At 38.7% G+C, this 15884-nt stretch overlaps 1 protein-coding gene across 3 annotated transcripts in view; it reads left to right on the top strand.

The window, feature by feature from the left end:
- Window positions 1-15884, top strand: part of ARHGAP6 (Rho GTPase activating protein 6) — a 158693-nt gene that overhangs the window by 107908 nt on the left and 34901 nt on the right. For all 3 annotated transcript variants that reach the window (XM_027725641.2, XM_027725643.2, XM_027725642.2), the window contains exon 3: window positions 8611-8682. In XM_027725641.2, coding sequence (XP_027581442.1) covers window positions 8611-8682 — 72 coding nt within the window. The remainder of the gene's footprint in view (window positions 1-8610; window positions 8683-15884) is intronic.

The raw sequence follows: 15884 nt of genomic DNA, 5'->3' as shown, positions 1-15884 counted from the left end.
GTCTGTTTAAGTCTGGAACTTGCCTACCTTATGAGTTTAGAGAAACTCTTGTCACACTGTGGATACTGCTATAGTATGAAAAAGTAGTGTCTGTATTTTGTCTTGCACCTGCTACTTGACATTACTATTTCATGAATCCTGTCATCAGTGTCAATATAGCAAATATGCCCTGAAGCATAGAAGGAGTGGTTCCCTCTAATTTCAGTATGCCTAGACACATTTTTTGCTTCCAGTATTGACACAAGGCATGTGCTCCATCAAAAGGCCTGACCCACTCTCTCAGGGTTTTTTTTTTTAAGGATTTTGTTGGGGTGGGGTTGGGGTTTTGGTTGTTTGTTTGGGGGTTTTATTATTTTTTTATTAGATTACTATGGCTTGGGATTTCTTATGACACAGGAAATCCTACACCAATGTAGGTACTGAAGCAAGCAGAGCTTTTTATGAATTGAGAATCTGAGTCTGTCTATGCACAGGAAAGTCAGACCTGACATCCTGCATCTTTATCTGTTCTCCCTTTCCAGGCATTTACCTGCTTTTTGCTGCTCTCCACTGACAGCTGCAAAAGGGAATGCAAAGGCATTTGACCCTTCCTTTGTAATCCTCTAAAGGCTGCCAGGTAGCTTTGCATGCTTGTTTTGAGTTATTTCCATTGTCCCTTCTATGTATGGCAGCAGCAGCCGTTTTCCTCATTCTACCATAAAAAGAGGTTTAAGCAACTATTTATTTTCATGTCAAAATGAGTTGTTTTCCTTAGCTGAAGATTTAGCAAGTGCAAATCAGCTCCTAAACAATTATAATTTAGTGTTATGATTTTTCATTTATTCTAAAACTCGCTAAGTATCTTGTTTCTCAGAGTAATGCAGCCATTTTAAATGTATTGTTAGTTTAAAAATATTTAAATTATGTAAACTATGTATGCTTTCATTCAGTAACGTCAAAATAACTGAAGAGATTTTTTTTTTCCCAACTTTTCCAACACAATTATCTCTACTCAAGAGTCCAAATGCAAAAAGGTTAAAGAATACATTAAACAAAAAAAATCAAATTAAAAAGGAAAACAGGGAAATTTATTCTTAGTTTTGTTGTGGTGGTTTGAAGAATTCTGAAACTATATTAAAGATTCTGTTATTTTAAGGATATTTATACACCGCATGCACAAACTGAAGGCAGGCATCCTATTTGTACTCCCTTAAGTGTTTCTTCTGGTGCAGTTGTGCCCTGTTCATCTGTTAGACTTGCAGTTTCCTGCACAGCAGGGGTGCAGTGGCCTGGGGCAGGCCTGGAAAGCTGCTCCTTCCTGGTTCTTCTCCTCGCAGGGGTGGGCTCTGATGACATCCCCTCCCTCCAGCTGTGGCTTCTGCAGCCCTGACCTCTCTCCAGAGCCCAAATCCCTTATTCCCCCTCTCCTAAGGTTTGGTTCTCACTTTTAGGGTACGTTGCACCTGCAACGTTGTTTTGGTTTGATTTTTTGTGGGGTGTTTTTCGGGTTTGTTTTTTGGCTTTATTTTTTCTGGGGTTTGTTTGTTTGTTTGTTTGTTTGTTTAAGAAGAGTTCATACCTGTGTGGTTACAGTTACAGTCTAAATCTGTATCCTGCTGTTTTCTAACATGCAACACTTTTTGTTCAGCAAGTTGGGACATGGCTCTTTCTGATAGACATAGACACTGAGAGTAAGTTTCAATAGAAATGGTGCATTTTTCTAGATTTCATCCTAGTTTGGAACCACACTTTTTAGATTTGTTTTCCTAAAAGACATGACAGTCTACTAATAATATGTTCAGCTAGTATAAATTGATATAACACCTTTGCCTTCAGAATAGCTGTGCAGTATCAACAAATGTGCATCAAAAAATCTATTAATACCCGGCAAACAAATTATGAAGGATTGGTTTTTTGTTTTTTAAATTTATACCAGAACTGTTGGAGGTTATTGTAAAGTGTTATTTCATTAACAAAGCTGAGGTTTCTGTGGGAATGCAGCTCTCTTTTGAAGTAGGTGAGGTTTCCAGCAGTTTTGCCTTCCAGGCAGGTTCCACAGCAACTTATGAATACTTCATAGGTAAATAATTTAATTGATATACCAGTATGACTTAATTCTTACTGTTCTGCACTTAAAACTTGTGTATAATGCAGGTTTTAAACTTCTAGCATCTGCATCACTTAAACCTGTGCAGCTGGACTTTGTAATTCCTCTGGGTTTAATTTTAACAATCAGAAATGCCTTAGCCCAAAGGGACTGAAGCCTAGATCTGAAGAAGATACACTGACTGCAGATTACCAGAGAGTCTGCTGGAATGTAGAGAAAGAGAATGAAAAGCTCATTTTTGTCTGATGGCTGTGGGTTTTCTCAAGTAGTGGTATTGTATACACTGTGTGTTGCTGAGAATGTTGTTTCCTGCACAGTGAGCTTTCTCCAGACCTCACCTGGTTTCTCACTGTTGCCCTGAGAAGAGTTGGATCAGGCAGTGCTCTGGCTCTGGTCCTGCCTGTGCACAGCTCATGGAGAGGTACAGCCCTTCTGAGGAACCAGCTTTGACTTCAGCTTTGCCCTTTTCACACTGTTTCTTTTGCCATAAGCACATTCATCAGGAACTTCCCAGAAAGGGGAATGCTGAAACTTGTTTCCTGCATCAGAGGAAGCATTTAAGGGGAAAGCTGCCTCCATTGTGTTTGTGGTGCTCGTGACAAACAGTCTGAACCTGACTCTGTGGGCTGAGGCGAACATACATGAGCCAGCTGCCATCTGGAAGGTTGTGGCTGCAGCTGAGATATACTCTTGAATGAATATGGCTTTTCTTCCATCAGCTGCTAGCTGACAAGCACGAAGAAGTGCTGATATAAGTCAGTGTGAAATAAAGAAAGCAACATAGGCCATAAGGAAAAACAGGATGATAGTCCAAGGCTTCTGAATTAATATAATAATCTGCATCACTGATGGAGATCCTGTATGTGTATGTCTGAGATCAGGTGAAAGAGAGAAAGACAGTGATGAGAAATACCTGTATGCTCAGCCTTTCCTGTTTCATATTGCTTTATGTGCCAGAATCTCTAACTCCTGTTTCTCTCATTGAAATTTTTTATCTTCCGTCTTCGTTGCAACTGGCAGTGCTTTGGAAGTTACTGCATGAGGACAGGGCATTTCAACAAGTTTATTTAAATATTTCAAGGTGGACATTTATAGTCACAGAAAAGACTAAGTAAAACCAGCACGGTCTTCTTCAGCAGAGCAGCTCTGAGTGTCATCAGAAGTAAATTTGCTTTGTATAGTGACCCAAAGAAGCTACTTCAACCACAAACACAGTGCAGCTGTCAGTGAATGAAGTGCAGTCTTGTCTTTATTGTGCTCTGTCAACAGAATTTAGAAGTGTTTTCTGTATGAGATCTCGATTCCTTGCAGTATTGCACAGGTCAGGGAGACTGCACGCAGTGTTGTGCAGCTTGACAGTGAGCGCAGAGGCTGGCTGTGAGAGGCTGGCACTTGGGAAATACATTGCTCTCTGTGAGTGAAGTGAACCAACAACTGCTCAAGAAGGGTCACACTTGCTGCTTTGTGGTGCCATTGGTAGTAATTTTCAAGACAAAATTGATTGCACTTTTAGAAGATACGTTCTTTTTTTTTGTTCTTTAAGTGCAGTTAGATCCAATTACTAGTGGCTATTAATGGAAAATGGCCATGAATAGAATTACTATGAAAGTGTATTTTAGAAATCTCACCATATCAACTTTTTTATTGGTTTCTGTTTTGATAGTTGAGCTATGGGTCTGATAATAATCTCTCACATAACTCCTCTCTTTATACTGTGTGAAAATCACCTATGATTGTAGAACAAGACAACTTTCTTCCCTAAATGGACAAGAAACACATTTCTCTTAAGCAAAGGAAGTTACCAACAGATGGGGAGGGGAGTTCTCTTTGCTCTACAACCCTGTAAGCAGCAGATCATCTCTTATGTCAAAACCCCATTGAATTAAAATAGTTTAAAGGATCTGTAATAATTTATGAATTATTTTTTTGATTAATAAAAAGTGTGCTTGCATGTAAGTAACATAAAAGGAACATCGATTCTTACAGATAATCTACCAGCCCATGTGTAAGTAAAGAAAGTGCTGAAGAATCCTATTTTTTTTACATGTTCACTTCAAGCATATTTGATGGGGTATTTTTTGATGATCTGAAGCTTAATACTGTAATAGTGTCCCAAAAATTACGTATAAAGCTCAGATACTGTTGTACTTTTTTACTGTATATTATATTAATTATGAAAAACATATTGGATTATGATTTCACAGTATATTGACTATTAAGTGACATAATATGAAACTGGTGGCCAGTTCCTGAATGTTAACTTTAGGTATGCCACTTAATGTATCATTTTGAGCTAATTCCCTATACCTAATTAGTGATGCTTTAGCTGATGCTGAGCAGCACCTCTACCTACCAAACAGACCTGTTGATTTCCTTAAATATAAATTGAATAAAGAATTACTGGAAGTAAATAGTAACAGGATTCAGCTTGCACTCTCTCTCTTTGAGTCATATGAGGTAGTGGTAGGTGGTCTTGTGCAAAGCAACAGAACAATCTGTCATTAAAAAAATTTACAAAGTTCTTTACGTTCTCTTTCTTTTTTTTTTTAACTGTTAAAGCTGAAATTTATATATCCTCATCATGAAAATGACTTCTTGTTACCTCATTTGTAGAACCACAGTCTCACATAGAGAGAGATTTAGGCCTTGAAATGGTCTGTAGAAAATCTGGGATTTGATAGTGTAACTGCTAACGAAATGGTGTTAGTGATGACACTGCAGGTGAATGTCAGCCTTAACTCAAAATATCAAAACTTAAATAATCTCAGAAGTCAAACTGCTCAGTTTTTGTCAAAAGTCAGTAGATCAGTACAAATACTCTTGGATTCTGTAGGCTGTGTGGTTCACTGACAAAGTCCTAAAAAGATGACCTAATTTTTTAAATAGAAAAGTCTTTTTGGCATTAACTGAACCTGGAAGTGCTCACCACTTTGGAAAAACAGGTCACATAGCAATTTAATGTGCACTCAGGAGTTCAATTATAGACTCTTGGTCTTTTAAATATTCATTGTGCTAGTCTTAATACATAGATGCCCAGGGAGTGATGTATGCCTTGCAGTGAAAAATGCAGCAAACATATAAATTAGTAAGTATTGAATGGATCAAGTCCATTTCTGAAAAACAAACTGATCTGCACAGCTGCCTTGGCAGGTGTCCTTCAGGAAAAACAGAATGGGTTAGCAAAGAAAAAAGATGAAGCTTCCTTCACTTTGACAGTTGTTGTCTTTTGAGTGTTTCTTTTGTCTTGCTAATATTCTTGAGTGGAATCTGTTGGAGGAGTAGTATATCATTGATCTACAGAAAGAAGACATAAAGTGATAATTATATACACAAAAGGCTGGATAAAACCCCTACAAGCTTTTATCACTTTGTGGTTTAAACATTTCCAAACTGGAAATGAAAATAGCAGTTGATATCTAATAGTACTTTGGACTGATACAATACTATTTTGCACAAATATTTGCTAGTTAATTAAAAAATGTACAGTTGGTATTAGGTGTGGGTTATAATACTTCACCTGTTTCCCAAGAATGCTTTGGATATTAAATATATTCTCAAAACACACTGCAGTTAATAAGTACTAAGCATTGTTATTGTGAATTGGGTTCATTTAATATGTAAAACTGCTAGAATTGCATGTCTTTAAGCATGTTATGAATATTTCAGCAGTGTTCATGCCTGATGTACTTTGATTCAACAGTCATTTCAAAACATATTTATTTTTACAGAATATAGACTCTAATTTATCATATCTTTTTCTGGGGAGGAGGAGAGTTTGAACTGGCCTTAGACCTCTTGGCAGATTTCCTAAGTTTCAGCTTTTCACTGAGATACCTCTCAATCTTATTTTCATATGCAACTCTTTTTCTCTTGCCACGGGGTAAACTGTGAATGTAAATGATTGTAGCAAAACACTGTATTTTACATCAAATTTTGATTTTTTTTCTTATTTTTTATGTCTCAGTAGACTTCAGTGGGGTGTCAGAATATCAATAAGTTGGTCTTTGGAGAATAAGGCTCTATGACTCCAAAGAAATGTAAGTCATTTATCAAAACGCTACTGTGAAGCAGTAATTTGAATTTATAACATGAAAAAGAATTTGAAAATTATTTTATATCTATAAAGCCAGAACACAATGGTAGTAGGGAACCTTATGAAAACAAGCTGTACTTTCAGGTGTTTGTAAGCAGGCTACTGACTGTTCATGTTGCCAAGAGGTGAAAGAATTTCTCTTATAAACTCAATCTTAGCAACAGGAAATGTCAGAAGGTGTGAAAAGACTGGGCATATTAATCAATCAAAGTATGACTTTGAGTTATAACCTTGTCGTGTGGCTAAGAAAAAGGAAAATGTAATCATAGACCTAATCATATCAGGCAATGAATTACTACCATTATATTGCTGAACTCTTATCTGGAATACCTTATCCATCTAATCCGCCTTATTTCAGAGAGATGAATTCTCACTGGAGCAGGTGCAAAAAAAGGGAATTAACTTAACCAGCACATGACAATTCTACCTCGAGTATCATGGTTGAGTGAGTGCTGGGAGCCCTTGCAGCCAGGAGGGCCCATGGGATCCTGGGGTCCATCAGGAAGAGTGTGGCCAGGTGGTTGAGGAATGTGATCCTCCCCCTCTACCTGGCCCTAGTAAGGCCACATCTGGAATACTGGGTCTAGTCCTGGGCTCCTCAGTACAAGAAAGACAAGGAGCTACTGGAGAGGGTCCAATGGAGGCCACAGAGATGATTTGGGGTCTGGAGCATCTCTTATGAGGAGAGACTGTGGGAGCTGGGCCTATTTAGTCCTCAGAAGACCAAAAGGGGATCTCATCAATACATACAATTATCTCAAAGGTGGGTGCCAAGAGGATGGTGCCAGACTCTTTTCAGTGGTGCCCAAAAACAGGACAAGATATAAAAGCCATAAACTAAACCACAGAAGTTCCACCTCAACATGAGGGAAGAACTTACGTACATTGAGGGTGGCAGAGTCTGGAACAGGCTGCCCAGGGAGGTAATGGAGTCTCCTTCTCTGGAGAAATTAAAAAATTCAGAAATTCGTACCTGAACATGTTCCTGTGTTACCTGCTATAGGTGACCCTACCTTGGCAGGGGGGTTGGACTAGATGATCTCCAGAGGTCCCTTCCAACCCTAATGATTCTATGATTCTGTGGTATGGTGTAAATAAATGCAGATTGCAAGTGTGCAAGTGGAATTGATCAAACCACTGTTACAAAAAATAAAAAGAAATTATAATTTTAAATTAAAAGGATATTAACTGGCTATAAAAAGTGTCATAATTTGTTGAGCTGTCTGTTGAGTAGTGTTCTGGATTTGGTTTTCAGAAGAAGCTGAGGGAAAAGTATGGGGAAATGGCTTGTGTTCTCTCATGACCCCTAATTGCAAAGATGAGAGTTCATCAACAAAGATCCACTTCACTCCTCTGTGGTATGTTCCTTACTGTAAAAGACCATTTAAGACACTGGCTTATATAACCAGAAAAACCTGTTGAGACAGATTATTTGGTGACTTTCTTGCCCTAAAAATGAAACGGATACGGTATGTTTGTTTTTGAGTTTTTGCCATGTTACAAAACTGGTAAGGAAAAGGTACGTGTTCATTAACCTTTATCTGGAGTGGTGTCTATGTTAAAGTATTAGTCCCTATGTTAGACCCTTTATATTGCTTTGGAACTTAAAAAGTTCAAAAGGTACAAGTTAAAGCAGGCCCATGTCTTAATCCCTGGTATATGTTGATAGCTAATAAATAAAATGCTTTTTTGTTGACTTTTCATCATAAAAGATGCTGCTGAAGGAAATAATGATAGCCAACCTTTTGATATAATCATTTCAAGAACCAACTTGCCTTCACTATTGCTTGAAAACTTTGGTCCTTAATACCTTAGTGAAAACTTGGATGATAGATAGGTTATTAGAACAATAATTTCTCTGAGACTCTAATCCACCTGAACCAATCTGGGCATGCTGTACCAAACTGCAAACTCCCAAAGTGAGTTCAGATCAGATGGGTCATGTGAAGGTGGTCAATGGGTATGACTGGTATGCAGAACTTTATCCTAGAGGCTTAGTAACCCTCTCTTTCCAAATACTACCTTCAGCTGCACACCTGAATCACGGTCTTGTGACCATGGATGAAGGCTAGCCAATACTTTTTAGGTTTATGGTACCTTGCTATCAAGAGCATCCAGCAACGAAACTCCATTATTAAGTCTTCAAAATTAGATGACCACACATGGGTAGATGTGCCAAGCAGCATGCAGGGGGATACATTTGGTTCCCCTGTGCAGCCTCAGCATTTGGGTAAACAAAGCCAAATGCTTTGTTCTCCATTGAGGGACTGTGACAGTCTCTAACCTTTGTGCAATATATCCCCACACCCTTCCTGATTCCAAATGCTGTGACCTTCTTACTCCATGTTCCTATAGCTTGTGCAGCAGATTGTTCAGTGTTATATCACTTCATTTACTTCCTTTTTTTATTTTCTTTTCTTGCCTTTTACAGATGGACAAAAGAGGAAAAAATCATTAAGAAAGAAACTGGACTCTTTAGGAAAGGAGAAGAACAGAGACAAAGGTAAAATAAAATGAGTACATACTTAGTGATCAGATCTTAGTTTTCCCTATGAGATTTCTTTAGTCTTAAACATATACTTTTTGGAGTAGGAGAATGTTGCTGAGCTGAAAAATATGTTTTATCCTTTCTGTTTGACTTTAGTATAACCCATATCTCTTCAACTGAAAGATTTTTTTTTTCTGGGAGAAAGGGAAGTGTTAAAGCACTGCGTCTTTTCTCCATTTTTTTTCTCCCTGTTTTCACCATCTACTGCAGACTGTGGTCTGGATAACATGATCCAGTTATTTACCTGCATTTGCACTCTCCTCTTTCAATTTACAAAGCACGTGAACCCATGAACCCAGCACTGCCCAAGCAAGCCAGTTCGTTTGCTTTTCTTTCTTTAACCTTAGGAAAATAGCCATTGTTTAAAATACATAAATGCTTTGGTGCTACTGATCAGTTGGATTTTAATAAACTCCATGTGACATGGATTTACAGATATGGTTGTACTCTTTTGTTTGGACACTAATCAGCTTTATGGGCTGGGTCCTAATCCAAGACCTGAACTTGACCTGTAGTTTGGAGCCATTTGAACTAAATCTAAATACTGAGACACTGAAAAATGTCTGTGAAATTGCAGTTTTCTGCATTGTGCATCTAATTTTGTGTTCCCTTCTGGAAAAACATTCTGGAAAAATGGTAGTAAGACACAGTATTGACATCCCAGTTTCACAAACACACACAGAAATGCACAAATTTATGACAGGAGAAGCAGTCTGGTTACTCTGATGTTATCGCTTTTAGTCTAGTTTTGCAGAAGGATGGAACTTAAATATTCCATTGAAAAAATGAACATCCCCATTTCAAAGTTACTTTAGATATTTGTCAAAAAGAAAGTATTTTTCTTTTAATTTTTATTTGTTTCATAACTTCAAATATGTGATTAGTCTTTTCTTGATTTAAAACTGGTTATGGAAAATATTTGCATTAATCTTTCTAACATTGAATGTCCCCTGACACATTTGTTTGGATAAATCCAGTGACCTCCTATGTTATGTTGGAAGTGCAAACTTTTTATTTGTTACAAGATCACTTAATGTAGGACTGAGCCAACATGCAGAAGGAGTCTTTAAGGAAAAGGTTCAATAATTTTATAGTCCCCTTTGGGGAAAATCAATTTTTTTAGTGCTCCTGTTAATGCACTACATTTGGCTACACTCTAATTAAGCAGTTATTATGTCGCTATATTTCTTCCTTAGTCATCCATGACTAAGTGCAAAGCAACATAGTTCTGTTCAAAACCTTCCTTGCTTTTCAGTGCATTTGCCAGATATTGATCTTCATAGCAGCCTGTGGGGTGCTCTTTTTTTTTGAGCTTTTATCTTTCCTCTCTTATGGGCAGCATGACTTTGGCAGTCTCCTTTGAAATTTTCTCTTTAGAAGCTCTTTTGAGAGTTTAAATACATTTTAACTTTTTATTCTCATATTTTTATTGCTGTAGCAGATTTTAACAATGATAAATTGCTTTGATAATTCACCAAAGCCAGAATTTTGCTGTGTCACCCAAAGCTGGAGGATCTTTGCAATTGCACTTTTGGAGTTCCACCAATACCTCTTTGGTGTGGTGCTCTGAGAAGTGATAGCATCCTTTTGGTAATGGATACAGATGCTTAACTCAGAATTGGTCTTTACTCCTCTAAATCCTCTGTTGTCAGAGATCTTTAAAACAGTGATTTTTCTTACATTGCCTTGTATTCTTTTGTAGTTTCCTTACAGCCACACTGACTTCTGTTTCTAATAATTTAGATGCATTGATTGAGCACTTCCAGATAATATTATTTTCTGCTGTTACACTTCTGGTCAGGGATTTTCTTTTCTGTCTATTTGCATGGGAACATTTATAAGCTATTCAGTTAGTAGCTTTGGGGATATACTTTCTGGTTGTATTCCAAAGGGTTTTCTGAGTGCACTTTGCCTTTTAGGACTCACTAGTTGCCCATAGTGAAGGTCAGCACTTTATACTTATCCTTGTTTATATTTATCTTTATACTTATATTCCTATATATTTATATTTATATTCCTTATTTTCAGCATTGCTCATACCTTCTGGTTAACTATACCAAGCATTTTTAGAAATCACTATGTTGATTCTCCTAATTTTAATTCCTTTTTTCCTTCTTATTTGAAATTCAGGTCTTTCAAGTATATACCACTCTGCTTTTATCCTTTTTCTCCCATCTCTCACTGCCTTATTCTCAGTTATAGAAATGTCTGACATGTTCTCTCAATTTATAAAATATTATAGGAGCACCCTCTGAAAGGAAAATACCCCAGGTCTTCTCAAACAGCTGAATCTATATTTCCCTCCTTCCTTCAGGAAGAACTTGGGTTAGTCAGTAAGGGTCCAGGAAATTTGAAGGAGTCAGGTTCTGAACAGGTTATGTCAGCAGAGTGAAGAGAAAACCATATTCACTCTTATTTGTTGCCAACAGCAAATGTTAGGCAAAAATAGCCTGAATAGCAGTATATGGCATCCAACTTCTAAGGTTTTCTGGCCATTGTTGGTTCTGGTGTACTTTTCTCTGTCCCTCTAAGTTATTAAAGATCATCTGCCACTCAGGTACTTGCTGAGCAGACTCCTAATGCATGACAGCAGAGGGGATGAATAACCAGGGTGGTGCTGGATTGTGCTGTGTTGACCGTAAGCCTGGCACAGTGGTTGAAAGGTCACCATTTTCCCGTGGGAATCATCAGAACCAGCATCTCTCCCAGCCTCAGGAGTAAGGAGGGAGAGCGTCACCCAACTTTCAGGTGCTCTGGAAAGAAAAATATAAGGCCTTGTGCTGCTGGTCCTCCATAAGGATGAGCCTACCATGCTCACAATTGAGCCCCACCACCTTCCCTGAGCAATTGTCTCCATGTCACCTAAAGTCAGAGTAAACATTCCTCTGCATGTGTGTCACAGCAAGCTGGAAGTGTTATCCTGGGCTGTTCTATGCTGGGTTTTCTAATAAGCATTTCTACTACTTGTTTTATGAAGAGAGTACCTTCCATTTCTGGACAACCAGTCCAAAACAAACACTCCTCACTGTGGACGTGGATGTGCTCACAAAAAAGACTGGGAGCACACACTTACCCACCTGGGCAGGTCCCTAGTTCTCATGTGTGAAAGAAATGCCTTCCTTCTCTTTCTTTTTGGGGTTTTGTGGGGGGTTTTTTTAGTAACTAGTCCAACTGCACTGCTGTAAGAAGAAAACAAGACCAGGCCACAGGACGTCGGAGGGGAAACAAGGAAGCTGACTTCCAGATACTTCATACAGAGGAGATGTAGCTGCTTTAATGCAGACTTCATTTCCATCCATTCAGCATCACTTTTGTAAGCACAGTTGCAGTTGAAAGAGTATTTAATTAATTCCAAACATTTTGAGTTTTCCGTATCCCAGCCTGGGAACCCCCACATACCAGGACAAGTAACAGCTGGGGCGGCCATGTGTTTAGTCCTGCCTCGAGTATGTGCCACCTGAAAAGTCTGTTGTAAAGATAGACTCCTGAAGGTTAATCCTGACAATCATGCAGCACCATGGGATTGTGTGTGGGGGTTGCAGCCAAAGATAACAGAGATGTGCCTGGCACAGGAAGCCACAGAGATGGAAAAAAAGGGCCACTTGTGCCAGGGATGCACAATGGAGGTCTCGCTGCAGGTCTTCCCTGACAAAACCTCTCCTTTAGCATCAACATGCACTGAACCCAAGACTGTTCTTCCTCACCCCACATCACCAGGTGTCTGTACTTAGAAGGTATAACCGAAAGGAATGGTACTCATTTTCTCTAGGACTGTTTGGAGATTTAATCACTTGTATTTTAGGACTATTCTATTCTATGGGGTTTTTACTCTCTAAACTTCACATTTTATTTGGATGGATGTCAGTCAACCTGTCTATCTGTTAAGTGAGAGTTCCAGCAAATTATTAGATTTCTGAAGGCAAATAAAGACACTAAAGTAGAATTGAATGCACTTTAAATGAGTTTCATATCTTTATTTTGTCCTTTTTGACATCTGTCGTTGTATCATTAAAAGGGGAGAAATACTAAAACAAGTGGTTTTTTTCAGTTATTTTTACATCTCTGAGTGACTCACTGAAGCAGGATATAGCAAAACTTACCGGATGTAAACAGACTAAACAGGAGAACACCACTCCACCCAGACATTTAAACAATATTTTCAGCTTCCATCATTCAAGTGTTTTGGCTTTACTCTACCCAGCCTCCTTGTTAATAATGGCCATGACTCTCAATCCTACTGTCTACATATGTTTCCAAACAATTGCTTTAGCTACTGACAGACAGTACTCAGGGTGGAGGAGCAGTAACATGTCCATGCTGCTTAGAATAAGAAATTCTCAGGATGCTATGCATGCTGTCAGCTGGATACTGTTCCCTTACAAATTCACTGCTAATTTTGGCGGCAGCAGAAGCAGTCTTTTGTCTGTCTCCTGCCAGTGATATGGGTATCAGCGTAGGCATGCCCACTTTTAAAGTACACACAGGCATTCCAGAGAGAGATGCTTCCCAGAAATTGTTCGTCCTAGAAGATTTTATCAGTAAAACAGGTCCATTTTGCCTGGGTTCCAGTAAATACTACAGGTGAAAGAAGAGACCTGCTGAGAAATAATAATCACTTGTTACGTGATTGGTTGAGCAGCTGAGAATCATCCCTTTTGCTGATGTTTCTGTGTGGAATGTAAATATTCAGCAAGTTCATCTGTGGCGCCTTAGCAGAGCTTCTGTGTGTGCTAGACTTCCTGAGAAAAGGCCTTCATGGTAACTCAGTGGTATATACAAATCCAGCAGTAGACATTTGATTTTTCTTTAGTTCAAAATTCTTGAAAATGTCTTCTGTGTTTACTTCCCATCCATGCTCAGTAAATTAAGATGTATTTCTTAATGTTTGCATTTGTTCTTCATCCTGTCATGATGTCCATGTGCCTTGGCACAGCCTAAGGAGAGAGCTGAATGGATGAAGTTTGTTTTTTTACTATGGTTTATCAGAAATGTTTTTTTTTCCAAGCCTTTCCAGCACCCCACCACGCTTTTAAAAAAACTTTGAAAATGTTTCTCATGCTCTCTAGGCATACAAAAGGTTTTTTTAAGCACCATATGTCATGTTTTGTAATGAGGTCAACTGAAGGACCAAAGAATCTCTAAACTTTTCTTAAAGAAATCCAGACCTACCCAGAGAAATAGCATAAGTAATTGGGAGGGCCTTATATCAGTCCTTGCAGGTCAGTGAGCTCTGCGTAGCTAGAGAAGAGATTTTCAACCACAGAAGTGAGTAGCTGGAGAAGAGACTTTTAGCCACAGAGCTGATGCTGAGAACATTGTCTTATCTCAAGTCTCCTGGAGTCACTGCGAGTTTTGATGAACCTTGAGATGGAAGGAGTTTTGCTGTTTCCATTGTAGACTGAGGTTTCTGTTTTCCGTGTTTTCTGCTTCCATCACTGTCTCTACAGATCTGAAGTAATGAATTTCTGTTAGCAAAACAGTTACCCAGTCTGGCTAGCTGGGGAGATTGACTTAAAGACCCCATCTAAATATCCCTTTTAAAGTATTTTATTCTCTGATCTCTCTCCCACTCTATTCCTATCATTTAAATAGAGGTGGTACAACACCTTAGTACATCTTGGTCACAGGATTTTAGCAGCCCAAAACTACCACTTAAGGTGTACTTAAGAAAAAACTCAAAATGCTAAGGAGACTAATAGAAGTTACTGTTTACTGTATTAGCATTGAAAGAGTCTAGAATATAGACCTCATTGGTTCTTAATAGACTGATATGTTTTGTAGGATGGAAACCACAGTTTTCACCAAGCTGTACTTGGATAGGGTAACATGAGGTCAAGTAAGCTATAACTGTGTAGGTCAACATCCTGGATATTATAATTTGGTTAGCAAAGAGAAGGATGTGGGATCACTGAAACTCTTTCTTGATCTGGCTAGGAGTTTTTTCTGTGACATGCTGCTTTTTATTAGAAAATGCTGATTTACCAGTTACAGGACATACCAGATTTGATCAAAATTTTGTTAAGAAACTGGCCTCACCTGCAAGATTGACTTTCTGGTAAGAGAAATTATGCATTTCTCCAAAATAGTAAATTGTCTCCTTTGCCAGTAAACACTAAAAACCAAAGTGTATCAAAATTGCTGCTGGCTAAGGATATGAATCTGCATTTCCAAGCTAATTGCCCTGTCTGCCAGGTTGTTTCACATTTTATATGGTACTTTCTGCAAAATTTCTTTTTAAGCTGTACAGTCTCCTAATTGAATAAGTGATCAAATTTTTGTTGGGTTTACAGAAAGTAACTGACTTAGTAGCTTTGGCCCTCAGTATATATACAACAGATCAAAGTTTGAGCCGCTGCTCTAAGGAACATTTCTTCATACAAATGAAACCTCTCCAGCAGTGGGGATCCCCAGCCTACAGCTGTAAAGAGGCAGTTGATACATCGATGGTGAGACCAGAGTCTCAAACCTGTGCCTCTTGTGTCTGAGTTAGTGCCCTTTCTCCCCCATCAGTGGGTTGCTAATTACTTTGCATGACTACAGCTCTTCTTTTTTAATGAGTCTGAAACGGTCAGAAGGGCTGACATTGACTCTAATTGCCTGTCCAACAAGGAAGTTGTTGGGATTGAATGCTTGTGAAGAGTAGTGGGTAGCACACGCTCTCCACCGCCACAGTGCGCGCACACACGCATTTTGGTGGGAACTTGGGGGTGTAGCCAGTCTGTGGAAGAACCAACTGATTCTCTCAATTTCAACAAATGAGCAAAAAGTTAATGGGTTTGCCAACTCTTTAATGTAATTACCACTGCCAGCCAGCACCACTTCCATCTGTATTTAGTCTGAAAAATCAGCCAGTTGGTTTTCATCCAGTTCCCCATCTCTGCCAGGCATTGAGAAATCAGGGGAGCAGTTCATGTCCTCTGAGGAGGCCTACAGCAGAGTGTCCTGAAGTAGAGGTTCAGTGTCCTTTCTCTGGGCTACATTGAGCAAGGGCAATTAAAAACCTGGAATCCCACATCTGAGAATTTCCAAGGAGGGGCAACACCTGCCTCAAAATATCAATCTTCACATAATGAAGTAGGGAAAGGGTCATTATAATGAAATTCTTTTAATGAAGCAGTGTTGAGATCTCATCTCCTGCTGATCTTGCCCCAGTTGAT

This window comes from Pipra filicauda, unplaced genomic scaffold (assembly GCF_003945595.2).
Source record: "Pipra filicauda isolate LSUMZ 115617 unplaced genomic scaffold, ASM394559v2 scaffold477_size481170_pilon, whole genome shotgun sequence".
NCBI classification, from domain to species: domain Eukaryota; kingdom Metazoa; phylum Chordata; class Aves; order Passeriformes; family Pipridae; genus Pipra; species Pipra filicauda.
Note: the sequence above shows the minus strand (reverse complement) of the source record. Positions and strands in the feature narration are given on the sequence as shown.